This window comes from Peromyscus leucopus, chromosome 11 (genome assembly GCF_004664715.2).
Source record: "Peromyscus leucopus breed LL Stock chromosome 11, UCI_PerLeu_2.1, whole genome shotgun sequence".
NCBI classification, from domain to species: domain Eukaryota; kingdom Metazoa; phylum Chordata; class Mammalia; order Rodentia; family Cricetidae; genus Peromyscus; species Peromyscus leucopus.
Genome location: NC_051072.1, coordinates 46,015,892 through 46,039,428, shown reverse-complemented (window position 1 = coordinate 46,039,428; position 23,537 = coordinate 46,015,892). Strand labels below are relative to the sequence as shown.

Below are 23,537 nucleotides of genomic sequence, written 5' to 3'. Positions count from 1 at the left end.
TCCTGTATGCCCATCTGCCACTCTGGCCACCTGAGACAATGAGCTCACTCCCCATTCAGGGAACTACCGTATATGGGAAATGTAAATTCGCAACAACCATTTGTTGTTCAGTTTGCCAAGGCAGGTGACATCCAGGTGACTGGCCACCTGGCCTGCCCTCTAGAGCAGTACAGCAAAACTAGTCTGGGGTGAATGGGTTATCTGTTTATGTGGATGGGCATCAGGGTGAGGGGAAATAAGTGGATAACTGATCCTCACATGCAAATCAAGTCGACTCTGTCTATCATTAACTCTGGTGCCCAGTGTTTTGTCTAGGCAACCTATTTGGAAGATGCTTTTGATTTTTGCACCAAAAGTCTAGAATTTTGCCACGTAAAAGTAATACTTTTACAGGAATTCTTTCTCAAGGTCCAAGATCAACAAGCCATCAAACTCAGACTTAGGAAACAACATTACATAATAACCACTTCATGGCTATTGTTTTACAGTACAAAGGGTTCATTTGGCATTTCCTAGAGAGTTTTACTCAGTTGGTAGCTTTTCCCACGACAAACATACTCTCCCTACCCTCACTCTCTATGAATCGGTAAAATCAAACATTTAATAACTGTAATTTTCAATGTAGAGACATCTAGTGTAGTGCATTCTACAAGACACACATGTTGAATGTGAATGGGGCATAGATACTTTGATGTAAGCTATGGGTGCAGTGACTTCCTTCAGATTTAACAGCCAAGAAACTCGGCAGTGGGTGGGTAATCCCCTAAGAGTGACTCTTGAGGAGGTGACACAGTCAATTCTGAGACATACCCATATGCTGTAACGTTTAAAATTAGGCAGAATGAAGCATGGCCAAACAAGTGTCTACAATACTCAGAGTGAAAAATGGGCCTGCTGAGTTCAGTTTTCTTCCCTCAAATCCCATGACCACAGGAGGTTCAGCAATGTGATCCATCAGGTGGCTTTCTCCACCCTGGTGATTTGCCTGGAATCTAATTCATTATTTCAAAAGATGCTTGCACTGTGAACTTCCGTGTCGGGTTAGAAACTTTCCAGAGTCATGGGGAGCTGGTTCTCAGCTCTGAAGAGGTTGAGATGTTATGTTAAAATGTGCTTTTTGCCTGCAATTATAGTGGATAAAAGATACTACGCTAATAAAACCAGAGTCACTGATAAACTGAAGACCAAAACAGGAAGAGAATGGAGAAATCCCCAGGGTTCTATAACAAAGCAAACAGCAGGGTGCTTAAGAAAGGAGATAAACATTAATGATGCCTATTCCTAGCAATCCATTTTACCTTCAAGGGCTGATCAAAGCCTAAAGTCTGCGCTAAGTTCTTTTTTTCTTTAAGGCAAAACAATATGACTGTTCAGTTTGATATCAGTGTAATTACCTTCTCTAATAAGCATGCCCAATAGCCATTAAGTCTAGCTAAAACTCCCTCCGGTCCTCCTATTCTATAAGAAGGATTAAGGTCAACATTTTTAGAATCTACAGCCAAGTTCTTGATGGAACGTCCTCACTTTCCAGGCGGACAGAGGAGAAAGAAAACAGAAAGTACCCGAACTACAAATATTAACAGCCCATGTGAGCTTTTATTTAGAGATTTCTCTAGTTACAAAATGTACCCACGTGTCATGAAAAACACATTTGTGACTACTGATATATAGCCAGTTTCTACTGACAGACAGTGACGGATTTTAATAGATGGGGTTATGCACACCACTCATCTGCTTTCATCCTGGTAGCCCCAGGCCCTTTTTTAAATATCTTGGTTCTCCTACTTAACTTTCAAAGAGATTATTCGGTTACCATGATGTCATATTCAAATGACTGGATGACAACTAGTGAAGACAGGTCAGGTTAAAATAGCCTCGTGCATGCTCACACTAGAGCTGGGTGTGCACAGGACTATGCTGAGGGGGTTCAGGGCCTCCAATGTGAATCTTCCTAAGAGATGAGTTACTTTTAGTCTAACCTAAGAAGTTACAAAGAAGACTACAAAGAAGACTATCCATAGAGTTATGTAGTACCAGTGTAATTCCAGGCTTCTTTCTCTGTGGGTATCTCCACACAGGACTCGGGATTTCTTGATACCAATATCTATCTGCTTTTTAGTCTCTATCTCAAAGCTTATGGCTCCCTCGCTTTAAAGAAACCATATAAGCTCCTGACGCCAAGATGTATTTGTAAAGAAAACAAAGCAAAACCATAAAAGATGAACACATTCTAGTCCCCCACCTTTGACCTTCTAATATACTACCTCCCTATCCCGGTACCCTGAGAGTTAAAACAGCCAGACAGAGAAGCACACACACAGTATCCAGTGCTACCCAATTACAGGATGAAGACTTCACACCTCCCTCAAAGCGCACCTTCACATTCTCATGGTTTATTTTCGAGCAGTTTCTTTCGAAACCTACTCTCTCCACTTTCCCACATCCTTCTCTAAGGTGCTCTTCTTCCTCTCTCTCTCCTTCTCCCATCACAATACACCTGAGCTCTCCAGGGCAGCACAGACCATCTGAGAGCTCCTGTTCTAAGCCAGGCTGCCCTTGAACTCACAGAGATCCACCTGCCTCTGTCTCCTGGTGGCTGGAGACCTGGTCAACCTGAAGGGGAACTGCAGAGTCTGGAAGAACTCTCTGTCCCATGAGGAAGCCCAGGCCCTCAGCTGGTAGCATTAAAAACCATAAACATAAACGCCAAGGTCTTGGAGGAGAGCCCTCGCTTCCCTGGATATAGTATGCATGAAAAGGTTGGGCAGGGCGTGGCATGGGCAAGGGATTGACTCCAAGACGGCTTCAGGGCACATTAGCCAAGTTGGCGCTGACGGTGGATGAGAGAATGGCAGGGTGAGTCCTGCAGCAATAGACAAGGTAGAATGGAGATCGTGAAGACAGAGGATGAAAGGCAGCTGTTACGAAACAGGCCTGGGCAAGGCAAGGAGTGGGAGGAAATGGGCACAGGGACTCAGGGAGGGGCCTAGCCTGCAGGTCAGGCGTGGAGAGGCAAGGAGGAGCAACACGTGGGGCCAGGTTTCAGCCACCTGTGGAACCAGCTGCAGGGGAAAGGCCTGGTGCCAGGGCTCAGACTAACAGACGGTGAGGGGAATTAGGGACACGGAGATCTGGAGCTTTATGTGGGTATGTATGCATGTCTGTCTGGGGACAGAATCTCCCTCTTTATCCCTGGTTGGCCTGAAACTCACCATATAGACCAAACTAGCCCTGAACTTGCAGAAATCTTCCTGCCTCTTCCTCCTGAGTAGGGCCACCACCCCCAGCTGAGTCAAGGCTTTAAAGAGAAGCCCCAACTGCAGGCAGGGAGGGAAGGAGAGACTCACAGGCTGTGGGAGGAACTGGAGCTTCCAGGGAGGAGGGAAAAAGGAAACTCCCGTCACTGCCAATTCTGGGGATGAGGCAGCCACAGAGTGAGCAACAGTGAGTAAAGGGATGTGACTCAAAAAGGCTGCTGGGCTGCCAGAACGTATAAGGCTCGGTATGGTGATGGATGACCACTGGATTTAGCTGCCCATAGAAAGTGGTCACCGCCCAATTTGGATTTCCTTCCTTCGCCCCGTTCCTGCTTGTCCAGCGTCTACTCAGCGCATCACTGGACAACTGTTGATGCCGTGGGCACTGATGCCCTCCCATGTGCCGGGGATGGTACACTCCCATGCAGGCACCCTTCATTCATAGGGGACTGTCCCCCTCGAAAGTCGTCTTTGCTGTCCCCAGTCTCATTTCTGCCCATTCCTTCAATGAGGCTCCGGTCCTCTCTCAGATTAAGCTAATTTACACCTCCCATGGTGTAAATGATGACTTCCAGGTCAATGCCCTATTATCCAAATTTCAACTTCCTGCCTGGGGACTTTCTTTTTGCCCTGCCTCTACCTCAGAGTCTTTGATGTCCCCAGACAGTTGCCCCCAGATGTTTCCCACAGCCTTCGGTCTCCCTTTTAAACATTCCCTTTTTAAAGACCTTCCCTGGCCACAGTATTGAAAGCAGCCCCCACTCCACGCCCACAAGTTTACTCCCTCTTCTGAGTTCTTGCTTACAGCTGTTGGAACACTGACCAATTTGGCAATGGGCTTTTTTTAGTTAGATATCTGTTTATTGGTGAGGCTGATGCACAGTGCCTGTCTTATCCAATACTGCATCCCTTGCCTTTAGCATGAACTGAATGCAGGAACCAATTCTCTATGGTCCTTAAAACATGATCAAAACTTCATAAATATGCTTTTCACTGTCTGGGGGATATAAGGAGCAACTCTGATGCCATCTCCCACCGTCACAGGTTTGGTGGTTCCAGACTATTACCCAGATGGCCCTCAAGCCAAAAACACTTTCCAGAGGCATCATAGAATCCTTCTTTGTCCCTCAGAGCCAATGGCTCACTGATTCCCATCCACTTCACATCCGTAACTTCTCTTAAAGGCAGCAGCAGATCCTGGGGTTTAAACTTAGAAAAACATGTCAGCAAGGCTAACACAATGGCTTACCGGCTGACTGGTGGGTAGATCTTACCCTACTCCCAGACCAGAGCTCCCCAGAACCACTTGACATCCCCCCTTTTCTTCACCGGATGAAAGATACACCACTCCCCAGCTCTCCTCAGCCCCATTCCTGACTACTCATCCCCATGCGGTAATGACAGCGGTGATGTCAACAGCTAAGATTTATTCAGAGTTTTTATTCACCAGTAATTGCATTAGGAAAATAAAAGGCACATTAGCCAAGCTGAAGCTGATGAGAGATGAGAGAGCAGCAGGCCAAGCCCTGTTAAGGATGAAAGGAGACAGTAATGAAGCTTACACACATAATAACTCAATAAGCAAGTTACTTGTCCCTCTTTCAGAGACGGAGTAAGTGAAGTTCAAGAAAGCGAACTTGCCCAACATCCCAGGGTCCAGAGTCAAACTCGAGCATACTAAGTTCAGATCCACCCTCCTCATCACTGCCTTTTCTCACTGGAGCTCTAGCCACAGCCATCGATGCTCTGGCTCTTTCTGCTCCCACGATCCTCAGCTCTGTGGTCTTCTTTGATCTCTGTGCCGCCACAGTCACCGAGCCTCTGTTCACACCATTTCTACCCACTTGGAGAAGGCACGATCCTGTCTGCAAAACATCAACTTCTCTTTCAGACCCTCCTCTCCTGGCTACCTGGATCCAAGTCTCTCATTTGTACTGAGTGTGTCTGTGGCTTATGGTGCCTTGGAAATACTCCACAGCTCTGGTTTACAAGGATTTCCTTGCATGTTTCACAGAAGGCATGCATCAGGATTTCAGCTCTGAGTCACATAACCAGATACACATGAGGGGCTCAGGAGATGGCGACTCAACTGGATTATCAATAGAAAGGGTAAGTGTAAATTTACTGACACCCTGGATGTCAGGGCAGAACAAAAGTCCATTTTCCATTGTTCTCACCTATGCAAGATCGAAACAAACAGAAGAACTCACCAAATCCTACAGATGTTCCTGATGGGAAAGCGTGGTGTTCATAAAGACTCAATATATTTTGAGAATTATGACAGTTAAAAATCTTTGCACATACCTGCTGCACAGAACTACCTTAAGTAATGCAAACTCAGAAAACAAATTAAGGAAAACAAAACAATAGCAAAAAAAAAAAAAACAAACTTCTTTTATTCCTTGGTTCTTACAAGTTGGAGTCCTCAGAAAACATAATCAGAAAAATTGCTTGAAGTGATCAAGTGAACCAGACTGTGTGTTGGCATGGATAAAGGGTTTTTTATTTTTTTGTTTTTAGCTAGGGAGGGGCTATCATTAGGGTTTGGAGATTAGCACCTAAGCCAATGACAACATGCCAGATTTTGGAACATGAAAGTTACAAATTGCTGGGCAGTGGCGGCACACACCTTTAATCTCAGCACTTGGGAGGCAGAGGCAGGCAAATCTCTGTGAGTTTGAGGCTGGCCTTGTTGACAAAGTGAGTTCTAGGACCCCAGGGCTGTTACACAGAAAAACTCTGTCTTGAAAAGAGCAAAAGCAAAAACAAAAACAAACGAGAGAGAGAGAGAGAGAGAGAGAGAGAGAGAGAGAGAGAGAGAGAGATATTGAGAGGGGGGGGAGGGAGGGAGGGAGGGAGAAAGGAAGGAAGGAAGGGAGGAAGGAAGGAAGGAAGGAAGGAAGGAAGGGAGGAAGGAAGGAAGGAAGGAAGGAAGGAAGGAAGTTAAAAATCAAGCACCTCCAGAAGCTCTAAAGCATTTCAAGACAAGCAAAGGCCAACCCGGAAACTCAGCAGCATGTGACCCAGAGGAGACATGCCTGCAGGAGGCCTCAGCACCGCCCCCCACTCCCCCCCCCACCCCAGTTCTTAATCCAATGGGGAAAGAAAATGCACTAAACGGACAGGGACGCAGGCAGCTCCTCTCCATCGTAAGGGAAGTCTCACTGGACGGCATATCTGCACGTCTATGAAGTTAAAGTTGCTTGCGCAGCTTGGAGCTTTCTCCATTCTGACCAGAGAAGCTGGGAAGAGCCCGGGTCAGACCTGTGTCCCTCAGTGCGGCAGAACCGTGGTACTGAGATGGCCTGGAGGAAGTGGGGGAAGATAGAAGGGTACGGGCGGGCAGCTAGCCGGCTACACAAGGAACCATTTCCAAGGGACCCTCTGGTCTCCCAGGCAAAGCAGCAACTAGTCAGCATATATCCAGCCAACTCACGCCTCCCACGGCTGCACCACGTTTGGTAGACATGGGTTACGGTGCGACCCTAAATCGCTACGTGCAAAAGTAAATCTGTGAGCCTCGTTCCTCAAGAACTCCAGGAGTTAGAGGCCAGGCAGGACACCGAGTTGGTGTGAGAGGAGAAATTAATAAGACAGTGCCATGCTGGACCAGTAGGGCAACTGTGATGAAGCAAGCCAAGGGCTTGCTTGGTGACAGCATCTGTCATAGTTCAGGGTTTTAAGGTAGAACAAAGAAGCATCTGATCTTTGGCTTAAGTGGTACATCCTGCCTATCCCAGTGAGCTCTAGGATGCTCATCCACAGGCTTAGCGCTAAATTGTACTGCTAGGAGTTGATATTTACTAACAGGTTACGATTACGTTCAATGTGAAGCTGGGATCCAACAGTCACAGCAAGCGACCTACGATACACGTCAGCACGTGTGCGGTCAGGACATTAGCCCGGCAGAAAGGACAGCGCAGCTTAGGAATAAAGAGATCCTTTGGAAAGGATAGCCTTTCCAGGTAAAGTTAGACTTGGAAAAATCAGGATTTAGATCACTTAAGAGACATGCCAGGAAGGGAAGACCACAGTGTAAACGCACACTTCTCACATCCTTAGGGAAAGACACAGCTAAAATGTACAGCCACACACACCAGAGGAGGGTCTCTGTCCTTTAATCTTCCAAATCTACATCTAAATTGAGCTCCCTCATCGGAGAACTCCAAATCCAAAGTGCCAGAAAATCATAAACTGAGTATGTTCACAAGTTTTGGGTTCTAGAGTAGTTTCTAATTAGGGATGTTCCATCAGTGATATCTATGTTCATATCCCAAACTCCAAAAATACCTGAAATCAAAAATACATTGCTCCTAAGCACTCTGGATCAGGGCTACTAGATCAGTAAGTACAAAGCGAGACTAGCTTGCTAGACAGACAATAAGTAGATGAATGGCCGCTGAGATGGTCTGAGGGTCATACTTCCAAACTCCAGACTCCTAGAAAGGAAAAAGAAGATCCATCTTTCCGTTTTTCTGAACTGAAGACATAGGTCCATGACTTGGAGAGTGGAAACAGTTCTCCCCAGCTCTCCTAACCCAAATTACATCAGACTTAATTGGAGTGATCAGGCTGGACCAGGTACTACCCTAAGACTCAGGTCTGTCCAGCCTGAGAATTCCTCACACAGCAGACTCTTTGAATAGGACCATCAACAGGTGGGCAGGGATGAGTAGAAAGGTTCTGCCTGCTTTTCAGGACCAGACACCCAGGTATAATGCCAGGGCCTCCTTATCTCTTCAAGAACTGGCTCCAGGTAAGGGCAAGGTTGTGCCACAGTCAGGACTGCCCCGCTGGGAAACAAAATGCTCTAATCAGACTAAACAGGTGAGGACATTGGCATTTAGCATGGCAAGACACAATGACCCGTTCATGGAGAGTCTGTATTTCTCCTCAACTTTACTTGTTATGTTGAAAACTCGGGAGCGTGGAGGACACAGTGTAAGGGGTGGGGGATGGCCAATCCTAAGAGATTATCTGAACACAAGTATATCACAAGACAAGAAATAACAATTGAGGAATCCTATGTGATTTAGGGGTATCAGCATTGTTCAAGTTGCATTAATATGATTTTAAAGCCTTCCAGATCTCTCTCTCTCTCTCTCTCTCTCTCTCTCTCTCTCTCTCTCTCTCTCTCTCTCTCCACACACACACACACACACACACACACACACACACACACACGGGGGGGGGGGGGACTAGCATGTGATTTGTGGATGTACATCTATGTAGGAATACTCTAAGCTTCAACAAATACCATAGAAACTCCAAAAGAAAAACGACTAACTTTTTGAAAGTACTTCACATTTGCATTTATACTATATATAGCTACAGGTATCACTCCAGCAAAAGAACCATTTTTCGTGTGTTCTCTAAACAGCTAAGCACAGAGAGTACCAGGTTCCAAATCTGATCGCCGGCATCCTGTTTATTTGCCTGGACTGTTTCAAGCATGATTGCATGTACACGCCAAGCCAAAGTTTGATTTTACAAAAGAACCTGTATGTGTACAATGCAGGGGGTGTAGCCCTCTAAAACAACATTCATGCTACTTTTCGTTCTGGACAGACATGGGGATGAGACATTGCCTCCTTTAAATCACAATCTCACTCCAGCTGTCTGCAAACAGGCTCTGACCTCCCTTTTACTTCAGTCCCATTTGACTTTCAACAAACTCTACCCCACCCACATCCACTCTGTCAAATCTATACTACAACTGGAAGGCCAGCCCTCTATAAGTAATAAATGACAGCAAACAATAAAAAGTCAAAATGCTAAAGTTGTACAGATCTTCTTTAAAAGCAGTCAGTGTGAAATAGGCTCACTGGGTTATCTTTGCAATACGGATTCACATCTTACAAATGATAAATGGAATATCTGATAAATGGAATATCTAACACGGTGTGTGTGTTGGGGGGGAGGGGAGGTGATGGAAGGCTCTATAAGGAATGCCAGTAGGCCCAGGTCTGAGTGAATGAAATGATAAAAACACAAGTAGATAAATGGACAGAGACAAAGCACCCCACAGCAAGGCAATGTCTGGTTGCCCACACTGCGAAAGAATTCTGAGCAGCGCACTCACGGAACCCCCAGGAAGCCCCACAGAAGAGGGGAACCACTGAAACAGAGACCCCCCACTAGCAAGGCACAAACTTTTCAAACTGTCACCAACAAACAAAATGCCAGACGCAATGGGGCTGCGGCAGCCCCCAGCCTCTGGAAAAGAAAGCATTCCCTACGCCAAGGGGAAGAGCCCGCGTTTTTTACCTTTGTGTGCGCCGAAGTCTGTTCCCACTCCTCAAATGAGGCAAAGTAAAGTTTGAGAGCACAGTCCAGAAATTGGGGTCAGACATATCCATTTCTTCCTTTCTTCAATTCACTGTGAGTCCGAGGCCATGGGTTCAAAACGGAGATGGGGGGAAAAAAATAAAGGCGGGGGCGTGGGGGAGAATCCCAATTATCAACTCCCTCCAGAGAAAACGTGCGGTGAACTGTGGTCTCAGGAGCCACTCTGAGCCTGTCTGAGAAGTCCCCGTCCCGTGCTGGCCTTAATTAATGCACAGCCATCTGAAAGGTTCAGGAAACTTATTTCCTCTTGTGTTTGCCTTCTCCTAGGAAGCCTCGGCCAGCTATAAACAGTAATTACAAGAGTTTAGCCCTGCGTTCTGCTCAAAATGCTGTCTCGGTGTGATTCAGTCCAAGGTACTTTGTCATCTGTTTGGCAGATACCATTTGCAGCTCCTGTTGGGGGGGAGGCCGTAGGAGGAGGACTATTTTAAGTCTATGGTTCCGGGAGACTGTTGCTTATCAGCAAACCCATTCACATCCGAACATGCCCAGTGCGAAGCTTCCTTTTAGCGTCTACATACAAGGAAAAGAATTTGAACAGCAAAAGCTTCTCTTGCCCTCCCCTTCTGGGGAAGAAAAAAAAAAAAAAAACCAACACCATGGAAACTTGAAAGCACTTTTAGAAAATTGGCCTATGGGAGGACTTGAATCTGACACCTTTATGTAGGGTCCAGCTGGAGGGAGGGTGGCCCGGCCCTGGCTCAGTCCCCAGCTGGGCCTCCCGAGGAAAGCGAGCGGCACCCCGGTGTACTCTGCCCCGGAGCAGGCTCCGGGGGCATCCTCGCAGCTCCCCTACCCCAGGGTCTGAAATGGATCGTCCCTCAAAATAAATAAATAATTCCAGCTGCGGCGCCGGAACACGAGTGTGTGTGCGCTGCACACCTGACGGCTTGGGTGATTCACCACAGGACCTGGCACAATTGTGGCACTCGGGGAGGGAAGTCCCTGATGACGCCGGAGGTGACGCTACCTGTTGTCTGGGAGAAGCACGCACACGCCAAGCCACCCCACTCAACCAAAAACCTCAGTGACACGAAATTCACGTGTCCACATCCTTTTGATGGATGACTACAGTGCACACCTGTTCGGCCTCACGGGTTCTAAAGATGGATCTGGTTGGTGACCATTTTATCGCATGTAAATATACTACCTGGAACTGATTTAACAACCTGAATTCTTTTCCCTCCCAGGAAGTTAGAGTCTGAAGGAAAACACCACAGGGAAGGGATGAATCTGGTTGTTACTCATTTTGAGGGAAAAGACACTATTTAAATAACTCCTCAAACCACAAATGTTCAAAAGTATATAAAGAAAAAAATACAATTTAAATTATTTACTTTTAATTTAATATTATATATTATTAAGTTTTGTGGTACATAGAAATATTTTCTCACCCAAAGACTCCAAAATGGTTTGATGATTATTTTTGTTTATTTGTTTTGCTTTTTTTTTTTTGGAGATAGGGTTTCTCTGTGTAGCTCTGGCTGTCCTGGAAATCACTCTGTAGACCAGGCTGGCCTGGAACTCAGAGATCTGCCTGCCTCTGCCTCCCATGTGCTAAGATTAAAGGCGTACGCCATCACTGCCCAGCTGATAACTTTTATGAAGCACATTCATACCCACAAAACTACCTTCTTCTAGAGTCCCCACAGATCTTTGAGACTCTTAGAAATGAAAGAAAAATCACCAAATCTGTTCAGTTTTACACAGGAGAAACAGGCTGTGAACAGTAATGACATAATACCTATTTTCCAAATTCCTAAGAGCTTTGGTCCGGTGTCTTTGCCCTCTCCAAGGCCATCCCTTGTTGTTTTTTTTTTTTTTTTTTTTTTTTTTTTTTTTTTTTTTTTGGTTTTTCGAGACAGGGTTTCTCTGTGTAGCTTTGCGCCTTTCCTGGAACTCACTTGGTAGCCCAGGCTGGCCTCGAGCTCACAAAGATCCGCCTGCCTCTGCCTCCCGAGTGCTGGGATTAAAGGCGTGCGCCACCACCGCCCGGCCCTTGTTGGTTTTTTAATGTTGTGAAGTACAGCCACCTTTCTGCACTGAGAGGTTCAAGCACACTTACACTAAAAATAATTTTTTAAAAAATAGCCAGGTGTGGGGGTGCACATGTGGATCCTTGGCACTCAGTGGAGGCTGACACAAACCACTGTCTGGGTTGTAGGACAGTCTGCTCGACAGAGCAAGACCCTGTCTCAAGAAGAGAAAACCTCTGAAACATCAGTCAGCGCTCTTAACCGCTGAGCCAGCGAGATCCAGGACAGGCACCAAAACTACATGGAGAAACCCTGTCTCAAAAAACCAATAAATAAATAAATAAATTAATAAAAATAAAACCCCAAAAACAAACAAACAAAGAAACAGCAGTAACAACAACAAACCTTACAAACCTTGCAAATAAAACTATGTGACTAGTGAACACGTGTGGGCTCTTTTCTCGTTCTTTTATTTCCGAAACAATATGTTCCAGCATCTATTTACTGAGCACACATATTTTATTTTATATTGACCCGTTATCTAGAGTTGATTTACTATATGAGGGAGGATGTGGCATTCACACGCAAATATTCAGTCTCATAAGAATTGTGTTAAAATGTTTACATGTCGTGTGTATGTATGCGTATGCCTGTTGGTTTATATGTGCTCCATGTGCATACAGGGCATCGCATCCCCTGGAACTGGGACTGCAGACAGTTGTGAGCCACTACCTGTGGATGCTGGGAACACAATCTGCAAGAGCAGCAAGTGTTACAAACTGCTGAGCCATCTCTGTGGTCCCATGTGTAGGAGGCTTGGCCATCACTGGTCTCTGGTCTCCTTCGAGATCTCTAGAACTTAGACCTCATGGATACCTAAAGGTGACTGACCACTCTACGTGATTGTTCAGAGGTAAATATAAAGTAGTTCCCAAACTCCAGTAGGGTTTCTCACTGGTGACACTGTAGCCAGGACCATTCTTTGCTTTGGAGGCTTTCTTGTACTTTGGAAAATGTTGGGCAGCATCCTGAACCCTTTCCGCTAGATAGCAGAAATGCCCATCAAAAGTGTCTGCAGTCACTGCCGATGCCTTTTTGTTGGGAGCCAGTGTTCTAGATAATGTCTCCCTCTGAGTAAGATGTCATGTCATCTTTGATTCTGGACTCAACGCTTAATGTAACCTTAAGCATGTTACTCAATCACTGCCTATTTCCCCTAATTATAATATAGATCCCTAACAGGACCAACCTCTGGGAGTTGGCATACATAAATGAAAATAAGATGACGAATATAACCCCCTCCATGTAATGTCTGAGTCAGTGCTGACAAGAGAAAGAACGGAAAAGAATGCTTCCCTCATTGTAACCTGGAGCTATGGGCAATACAGCATGCTCTGTCCTCTTCAGTGCCCTGAAAGTGGGTCTCCCCAGACAGTAGTCACACTGTACTTGAACTGACTGCTCGCTGCTGCCTTCCTTGTAACATGTGACTTTCTCAAGGCTAAGGCCATGTTTCCCTGATCTCTGTATTTCCAGACATTTCCGGACAGCCCCTAACTCACACAGACATTTTCAAAGATACTTTTTGAATAGACAGTTCCAGTATCCAAGTGTCTATTATTTCTCCTCTGATACACAAAAAATGACCAGTATGAATAGGTTCACTGATGCTCTCACAGCATCCCAAATTCTCAGTGATTCTACAAGAATGCTGTTACATTCTTATTGACTCCTTGCTACCAAGAGATGGAAGGATATTAGTGCTAACATTCCTCAGCTCCTAGCGTGGCTTCGGGAAATATCACAGCCAAACACAAGGAAAACTCCCCTTTGGGTAGCATCTCCACATTCTACAGAGAAAGCAAAGTTCTTTTGATGAAAAGGGGTAATGACATATCACGGGCTGCCACAGGAAAGCAATCAAGAGGGTGAGAGAGGATCTGAAACTGTGCTACAAAAATCACGAATCCAAGGATCTCTGCTGAGAGAGACAACATTTGAGGGCTAAGAAATATTAGGCCAGCTGACCATGAATAATAAAGGACTGCATGGAGCTAGGTTTACGTCGACAGGAAAAAAGGGGGGTGGGGAGTCAAGTTTCCTAGAGCAGTGTTTAGTCAGTCACAACTTGGAGGATATAGGTAGGGTGAGAATTCAGCTCTGGATGGATTTAAGACCTGATGTCTGTACTTCCAAACTCTCATATTCTTCATAGTCCTTCTGGAAACGTACATGCATGTGGAATTGCCTATGAAGGTGGCGGCAACTCAAGTGAGTGCACAGATAAAATCAAACCTTTATTTTTCCTCTGCTCTCCATTTTGAAGAATAGCTGAAACTCTCAGATACTAGTAGCTACTGTTAAGATTTTTTTCTTATGATGAGTTTAAGTATGGGATGTGCATATATATGCGCAGGTGCCCAAAGAGTCCAGAAGAGGGCACTGGACCTTCCTAATCTAAAGTCACAGGTGGTTGTGAGCAACACAACATGGGTGCTGGGAACCAAATTCTGGTCCTCTGCACCAATGGTCTATGCTTTTAAGTGCTGGGCCATCTCTCCAGCTCCGACCCTAGTCGTTTTAATGATATACAGTATAATATTTTTAATGAAAAGGCCTGGGAAGATTTGGATTTATCCACACTAGGTAAAGTACACACACAGCTAGTGATGAATTTCCTAATACAGAGCAAGTACTTGATAGATTCCCACACTCGCTGATGATAAGAGTAGGCGTGACACTCAAGTGTAACCTGTCTTCTAACCTGTTTGACTTGATTTAGGAACCTATGATTCAGAAGACAAGGCAGTCGGAAAACACAGGATTAAATTTGTCAGAACTACTGACGTTTTGCTACAGACGAAATAATCACATACACAGAAAAGGAAGCAGAGTTGAGTTGCGATTGCAATAAAGCCGTGGCTGCCGAACCAAGAAGAAAGTTCTTAAGCACACAGCTGGACTAAGCCAACACAGAGACACTCAGAAAGACTTTCCACTCATTGGACAACCACTAAACCAAGACAGCATTGGGTGATAGCGTTTGGGATCCAGACAGCTCATTCATTTATCAGAATGGCACTATCAGCCACTGCTTTTCCAAGAAGAGGAAATGAGATGGGAAAATAAGCTTGTCATCCTACTGGGAAGCTAGCTCTGGAAGAAATGGGTATAAAATAAGGGGTCTACTCCTTCACGATTCAGTCCCCTCCAATGTTAAAGATAAATGTCCTCTTTACAGACTTTTGACTCTGCCTGCAGACGAATGCCACATAGAATGGTGTTAAAAAAGCTGACATTTACAGACTCTTTTTTGCATACTATGAGGGGACTAAGTTTTCTGGGACAAGGTGTTAGGACCGGGGAGCTTTCAACTTCCTGTGTAAGCCCCTGTGTCTGTGTGTCTACACCCAATGGGAGGACCCTAGGAACAGTGGGATTGATGCCGAGTGTCCAGGAAGGTTCCACCTGAGCCTGGCCTAACAGTGAGTCTGTGGGAAACTCTCTTGACTTGTTCCCCAGCCGTATGCTCAGGGCCTAGAAATGATCATCTCCCATGGCTGTCCACATTTACACGTCCACTAGATCAGCTTCTAGATGCTCTCCTGAACATGAAGATGGAGGCATGAGGAGCACACTAATTTCTCTAAATGAGGAAAGCCTACAAGAAATAGAACTGAAGTAAGTGTATAAAATATGGTACGCAGAAAGGATGCTGTAGTCGGGGAGAAAGAACATAGAACACACTGAAGAACAGCAGGTCAAGGAAGACTCTCCTAGTGTTATTAAACTTCTGGGCACCCACAATACTCAAATTTATATATAAACAAGATAAATGATAATGAACTGGCAGGGATACAACTGAATGCTAAAACCCATGACAAATAATAATCATGTTGTATCATTCTAAGAAAAGATTTTTAAAAAGTAGCATCATAAGGTAAGATTCAGACTTAAAGTTGTTGGATAAAACATTTAATAAGAACAGTTGATTTCTCTTTCCTAATAGTCTATCAGAGAACTACATAATCCTCATTGTTTTCATGAAAGATATGTTGTAAATAGTAACAGGACAGAATAAAAGGAGGACAAAATGGGAAGAGAATGCAATGTGTTCCTCAGGCATTCTGATCCCAGGAGAAGCAGAGGTTCACAAAGGTATCAGGAAGCCAATAACTTCAATAAATCTAAGAGAATAGAGTGGGCGGATATGGGAAATGAGGACTTTTCTACCCAAAGTAGCTCCTTGACACGTATGATGGATAAGCATGGTGGGATGATCATGGATGGCCATGGACTCTCTAACGCTCTATCTAGGTGGGATATGCCTGAGAAGCAGGCAGGGAAGCATGTCTAGGAAGGACACCCCTGTAATTCTCTGCTCTGTCAAGCAGGGGAAGGCCCCGTGAGAAGTGGGTTGGACAGAGCACCCACACCCCCAGAGGAGAACAAGGCATGCTTCCAGAAGAGGCCATAGGAAGGAGGTTCTGGGGAGATCCCAGCTAAGTAGTGTGCTGATTTGAATGAGAATGGCCTCCATAGGCCCACATATTTGAATGCTTGGTACCTAGTTGGTAAAACTGTTTGGGAAGGATTAGGAGGTGTGGCCTTATTGGAGGAGGTGTGTCACTGGCAGCAGGCTTTGAGGTTCCAAGAGCCCGCCCATTCCCATTTAGCTCTCTTCTCCCTGTCTCTTGCTTGTGGATAAGATATAAGTTCTCTCTAGCGCTCCAACACAATTTGCCTGTCTGTCTGCTGTCATGCTCCCCACCATGATGGCCACGGACTCTCTAACCCTCTATAACCATGAGCCCCAAAATTAAATGCTTCCTTTTATAAGTTGCCTTGGTCATAATGTCTCTTCACAGCAACAGAACAGTAAGACAAGTGGGATTCTTGATACTAAAACAGCTGTCTGGAATGAATATATATATGTATATCAGTGTTGTGTGAGATTTTGATATTTTGATCACATTCTGACAATAAAGTTTGCTTTGAATCAGAGGGCAGAGCCAGATATTAGCTGACCAAAATTAACCACAGAGGTTTTGAAGGACTGAGGACAGATAGAGAGACAGGAAGTAGTAAGGTGGGGTTTAGAGAGGATCTCAGTCCTTTTGATTGGCAGAATGAATGAGATAGGAGGTCATTGGTTGCTTCTCCATCTCTTTTCTGATCATTCATGTTCTTACCCAGATATCTAACTCCCTATTTTTTACTAATAAAAAGCATTAGATTAAACACTACATATCAGTAATTTGCAATTACACAGAGCATGGGCCTCTAATAGGGTACCAAGATAATCATGGAACAGAGGGAGGTCAACTCTTAGAGGTCAAAGCCCTCTTCTCACCTATAGGAAGGCCTCACATACAGAGCAAGACTAGGTCTTCCTTTCCTTGAGTCTGAACTCTGTGGCCATTTGTTCCAGGTAGTCTTTGGGTAAGCCTGATCCCCTCCCCCCAGTGGGCGAGATACTCTCTACTGGGCTCTATGCCAGACAGCGTCTGCAAAAAAGAATTCAGTCACTATCAACACCCAGAGTTGCTTCAGATCAGTTCTCCTTAGAGAAGAGCTCCTTCCAGGCTAGGGCTGTCCTTCCTTCATCTTTAAATCCTTAAGACCATCAGTGAGCTGAATGCTACAACAAAGGAGAAGGAGAAGCCGAGACAGAGAAATGACCAAGGGGTTGAACAATGAGAGGGGTGGGGGTCAGTGAGGGTAAGAAGAGAGTGAGGGTGAGCTTGCTCACAGGTTTAAAGAAGGGGGGGGGCAATAACAGCACAGTGACTGCCAGAAGCCTGATACTCTGAAGACCAACCCTGTTCATGTTTTAAAAAGCTTTTCCTGACTATTCCTGTTTGAGTGTCACAGACCCATAAGTCCATTCCATTATTTATATGTGCTGTATCCACTGTACGCTGTAAGAACATTTATTATCTCAGACTCTGAAATGCCACAAATTAGGCACCTATGGACATGCACTTAATTGTGAGAAGGTGTAGTTATATGATTGGTTACAGATGAAATGCTAAGTGCTTTTTTCGTGGTTGCTTTGAATTCCAGTCAGTAAGGAGTACATCTCAGGATGGAGTTAACTTCAAGGACATGGTGCTACTTGATCCAGAAGCCTGGGTCCAAGGTACATCATTTCTCATTCAGCTCCGGAGCATGAATTACAGTGCAATTATAAGAAGTGACAATTGGGTTGAAGAGGGTCAGTGTGGTTATATTTAGCCCTTTAGAGCTGACACCAAGACCTTTCTGTAATGTAAGACTATGGTTAATTTATCAGTTCATCTTTCCTTCAGTATTTTTCCAGGTCAGGTAACCATAGTTATAGAGAATTATCCTATTAAAATGAGAGGGAGGAGTTGAGATGAATGTCCCCCAGAGAAGCATGCAGACAGAGGTAGAGACAGCGTTTCTGCAATGACAAGAATGCTACTCCATTGTTAAAGCTGATTCAAACTGTCACCAAGCAGGACGACATGTCACTGAGGACAGGGATGTTAGCCAAGCAGTGTGCAAGCAAGGTTCAGCGGAGTTTCTATTAAGTCACATCATTTTTATACTGATAGAAGTTTCTGAAGAAATATTAATTCACAGGGGGGTAAACAGAATGTCAGCCATGAGTAGCTATGAGAGAAATGTGATTGAAAATATCAGATATCATTTTTACCTAACTGGCAGAGATTTAAAAAAATGATAATATTCAATGTCAGTGAAGGCAGAGGGAGACAAGTACTCTGTACCAATATTTTTAAAAGCAATTTGGAGGATGAACACACACATATGTATACATAAACACAAACATATATTGATAAACCAGCTCCCCCACCCCTCCATCCTAGGCTTGAAAGCCATCTTATAGTTAAGACAAACTAGGATTGGGCTATGCCCCACCTATAAACTTAACTAACTATAAATGGTTCTGTACTGCCTGTTCCAGGAAATGCCAACCATGCCCTTGTTTCAAAGATGCTGTTATGACTACCTTGCTTTGCCCACCTTATTAAGACTACCTTGTTACGACCGCCTTGCAAACTCACAAGAGGTTGTTATGACCAGCTTGTTATTTTCTGCTTCTCTAACCCTGCCTATTTGCCTGCCAAATCCCCCATTTGGAAATCCCCTACCCCTGAGCTATAAAAAGTCTCATCTTGCTCAAGTCCAATGCTGACCTCTTGAACCCTGCCTTAGGGGGTGGCAGCCTGTATACACGAATAAAAAAATTCTTGCTTTAATTAATTTGGCCATGATGATCTGGGTTGGTGGTCTTTCTCCTTACATCTTTGGGATTAACAATATTTACATATGATAAATATATCTGTGAATGCTATACTATATAATACTACATCGTATGTACAAGATTTTCAGGTATGGTAATCAATTCAGAACTGCTTATAATTGCATAATATTAGTGTGTGTGTGTGTGTGTGTGTGTGTGTGTTGGGGGCGGGGGCAGGTTCTGAAGGTTCAAAAGAAGGGCAATTCTTCTTCAGTCCTAAAATGATCAGAAACTGGAACTTAAGAAACCTACCAGGACAGTAGCCTGGATAATGGATTCCAGAGGTGTCCAGGCTAAACTCTGGAGAACCTGTGAATATGGTACCTGCATGGCAAAAGACATTCTGGGGATTTGATTAATGTAAGGGGTTCCAGGGTTATCCACAGGGGCCCTTAGGTGCAATCCCAGCAATCTCTCTAAAAAAGGGGCTGAGGGAGAGTGGAAGAGAGGTGTATGTCAGAGGCTGATGCAGTCAGAAAGGGGATGGGGGACAAAAGCCCAGGAATGCAAAGAATGCAGCTAGGAGGGGGTGGGGGAGGGGTGGGGATGGGGAGGGTGATGATTCCAGCCCGGCACTTTCAGCTCAGTCCAGGGAAAGTGACTTCGGGCTTCTGACCTCTAAAACTGTGAAGGTATGAAGTCCCAAGCACTTACTTACCTTGTCATGGGTGGTTACAGTAGCCAGAGGAAGCTAAAACAATGTTTTTACAGTACGGTTAAAATGAGAATATCTCCTGAAATAATGCAAGACAGGAACTCTATGATTGTTTAAAATGTTATATCGAAAATAAAAATCAAGCATTTCTGTAAACATCTGTATGAGATGACGTTTTTACTATCTAAATGGTTTACATTTTCATCAATATTATTAGCTGGTTTCATGCAAGTGACCAGAACTTCCAATCCTCCTGCCTCTACCACCCAAGTGCCGCAATCACAGGCATGAGTCATCAGACTTGGTTTATGAGGTTCAGGAGATCAACCCCAGAAGTTCCTATATGATAATTAAGCACACTACCCACTAAATGGCTCCAGTCCACAAGTTAATTATTTTTAATTTTAAAAAAAAGTCAATTTTAATTTCCCAAACACACATTGGACAGTTTTTGTTCTCAAGACTGTGAAGGCTCAAGCTGCCCAGAATACAAGGCGACTCTAAAGAATTTACCAAATTAATAAACAACACACATTCAGTGACGTTTCCATAAAATGTGATGGATGTTTTGGACACATGACATAAGATGAACGTGTAAAAGCTCTATGAGCCTTGAAAATACATACTAAAATTGCTTTTAAAAAGAAGCCATTCCCACTCCCAGGAATGTAGTAATATAAAAAATGAAAAATCTCGCTGTCTTCCAGGCATAAATCCTTACCTGTCTGTGGCAACTGGGCAAATGGGTATTTTTTGAAGCCAAAAGGGTTATAAATCTATCTGATGCTTTGTTTTACACTGGATATATGCATTGGGTATCTGCAGACTGGAGCCGTGCATTGATGCAAACTGTTTTGAATTCTAAGCCTACTTCTCCGTATCACCCCACACACTTTCTTCTTTCACTGCTCATAAACGAAAGGAAGCCGCTTTGAAAATTATCCAGGAAAGTATAAGCAAAATCTGATGGTCCTCATTGGAATTACTGAATGGCTATAATCCAGCACACATAAATTTGTTACCTTCTGTGAGCCTAAACATTTCAGACTTCACTGCTTTTCATTAGTTAGGCTGTGACGAAAGAAACAGCACAAAAGTTGGGTACCAAGAATATAAATGTCCCTTGAGTAGATATATTGTCCTATATCTGATATGTTGGCAATATAATATCTAATATATTGTCCTAGATTTTATAAAAGACACTCATAATAAGTACCAATATGATCACAAAATGGATTTTAAAGAGATATTTTAGTTAATAAGAACTGTAGCAAAAGTCACTAAAAGCAACTAATAAGATAGCAAGTGGATGACGGGTGGGTATTTAATTACTGTGAAGTAAGGACTGTCCCAATTAGTGACCCTTAGGAGAACAGGAACATCCAAAATGACAAAGAATGCTAATGTAGCATGGGGGAAAAATGTAGAAAAGCCAGTTGACATGTACATGAAAGACACTAGAAAGTTGAAGAGAAAATGCTACTTAAAAGTAACGGGAAAATGGGGGTGGGGGTGGAGAGGGAGAGTAAAAAGTTTTCATAGTATATAAAATGATAAAAGAATAAAACAAGATATTTTATTTACTTTTGTTTTGAGACCTGGCTGTCCTGGCACTTACTCTGTAGACAAGGCTGGCCTCAAACTCAAGAGAGCTGCCTGCCTCTGCCTCTCAAGTAAAACAGGACATTGCGTCTCTGCTCTCATCTGGTAATGGTCATCGTTTTTGGCCTGGCTGAACTCAGTCCCCTTCCTATTACCAGTGTGAGGGCCACCGTTCCTCCCAACACATCCAGCCCTCACATCTGCCTGTGGTCCTGTCACTTACCCCAGAAACAACATTCAACAGCTTCCCGTAACATTTCTCCAGGGTGGTTTCTGTCTCCCAACACTGACTCACTCCAGACTAAGTAAGAAATGCAGATTTGGGGCTCCTCTTTGCACCAAATGATTCATGGATTTTGAGAATGGAGCTCAGGAGTCTGTATCACACCGAAATATCACGTGACTTCTGCTGTGGGATGGTCTGTATATCAAATCTGTTGCTCTGATTGGTCAATAAATAAAACACTGAATGGCCAGTGGCCAGGCAGGAAGTAGGTGGGACAAGGAGAGAGGAGAATTCTGGGAAGCAGAAGGCTGAGGCAGAGAGACACTGCAGCTACTGCCATGACCAGCAGCATGTGAAGATGCCGGTAAGCCACCAGCCACGTGGCAAGGTATAGATTTATGGAAATGGATTAATTTAAGCTATAAGAGCAGTTAGCAAGAAGCCTGCTACGGCCATACAGTTTGTAAGCAATATAAGTCTCTGTGTTTACTTGGTTGGGTCTGAGCAGCTGTGGGACTGGCAGGTAACAAAGATTTGTCCTGACTGTGGGCAAGGCAGAAAAACTCAAGCTACAAATGGCGCCCAACGTGTTGGCAAAAGTTTCTACCTAAAACCTGAGAAAAGATTCTAAAATGGAGCTAAAAACAGCTTCCTAATTGTCTCTCTCAAATGAGCGGCAGCTGCCGGTTTGAGCTACTGGTGGGTTCCTAGAGTGTGAGCTTGACCTGCAGTATGGCGGGAATGAGGCCTCTGCAAGTGGCACATTAAGCTGCATGGTGGATTTAGCCTTTGCTAGTACAAAACAAAAAGAGGTTTCTGGGCTACACGCGCTTGGATAAAAGCACAGACCCACGATGGCTCCCAGAGCTGGCGGAAAAACGTACCACCGCCATGTTGGGAAGCTGAAGTGGGCGGAGCCAGCAGCCACAGTGCTAAGAAGGCTGCAGTTTAAAGCAATAGGCTCAAGGTAATATAAAACATAAGCCACGTAAAGATGGCTACCACACAGAGAATCTGGATTATGTTCTCTTTGATATTCATAACTGAAGAAAAACATTTGATTGCAAAAGCTGTTGAGTTGTGCCAAAATGTATATTTTAAAGGTACCTTAACTTCAAAATTTGGATGTAAGGATATGTTGCTTTGGAAAGGAGGCTCTGCTTTTGTTTCCACAGAAAGCCAGAGGCTATGGATTTGTTCCAGATTAAGATACATCAGTTTTGACCAGCCAAGACCACCTGAAAGGTCTCCGATGACACCATGGCCCAGATGATCCAACATCCAGAATCATTTCAAGGCAACTGGCTCAGACGATACAGTCTCACGGACTACTCCATGATCCTAAAATTTTCTTTGTGTCCCCATAAGATACAGCGCCCCCCTCCAGCAGGAAGTAGTAAGAGAAGCTACGCCCAAATTCCCAAATATACCAAGCTGGCTTTGGAGATGTATAAAAGTTAAAACCTTCCTTTTTAAAAAAAGAAAAGGGGAAGTGCTGTGGGATGGTCTGTATATCAAATCTGTTGCTCTGATTGGTCAATAAATAAAACACTGAATGCCCAGTGGCCAGGCAGGAAGTAGGTGGGACAAGGAGAGAGGAGAATTCTGGGAAGCAGAAGGCTGAGGCAGAGAGACACTGCAGCCGCCGCCATGATCAGCAGCATGTGAAGATGCCGGTAAGCCACCAGCCACGTGGCAAGGTATAGATTTATGGAAATGGATTAATTTAAGCTATAAGAGCAGTTAGCAAGAAGCCTGCCACGGCCATATAGTTTATATGCAATATAAGTCTCTGTGTTTACTTGGTTGGGTCTGAGCGGCTGTGGGACTGGCGGGTAACAAAGATTTGTCCTGACTGTGGGCAAGGCAGAAAAACTCAAGCTACAGACTTCTGTACAGTTTGGGAAGCACATCTCATGAAGATTAAGATCTCTTCTGGTGGGCTATTTTATTATGTCCTCTGTCGTTAGCTCTCCTGTGTAGTTCCTGGACATGGGTCTTCTTGTGGTTTACATTTCATATAATAAAAATATGCACTTGTGCGAACTACCATATTACTTTCGGCTCCCAGACACAGTAAACCCTGCCACACATTTTACACATCCTGTTCCCTGTTTCTAGAATTCCCATCTCCTCTGCTTGGGAACGTTCTGCTCATCTTTCAAGGGAGAGCTGGAAGGTC

The 23,537-nt window shown here is 44.4% G+C and overlaps 1 protein-coding gene across 10 annotated transcripts in view; it reads right to left on the bottom strand.

Annotated features, from left to right (window-relative positions):
- Mast4 (microtubule associated serine/threonine kinase family member 4) overlaps positions 1 to 23,537 on the bottom strand; it is a 591,291-nt gene that overhangs the window by 154,602 nt on the left and 413,152 nt on the right. For 2 of the 10 annotated variants that reach the window (XM_028884820.1, XM_028884825.1), the window contains exon 1: positions 9,525 to 9,616. The exons of 7 other annotated variants lie outside the window; for them this stretch is intronic. In XM_028884820.1, coding sequence (XP_028740653.1) covers positions 9,525 to 9,616 — 92 coding nt within the window. Of the gene's footprint in view, positions 1 to 9,524; positions 10,898 to 23,537 lie in introns of those variants that run through there. One more of the 10 variants, XM_028884819.2, reaches the window with a different exon arrangement.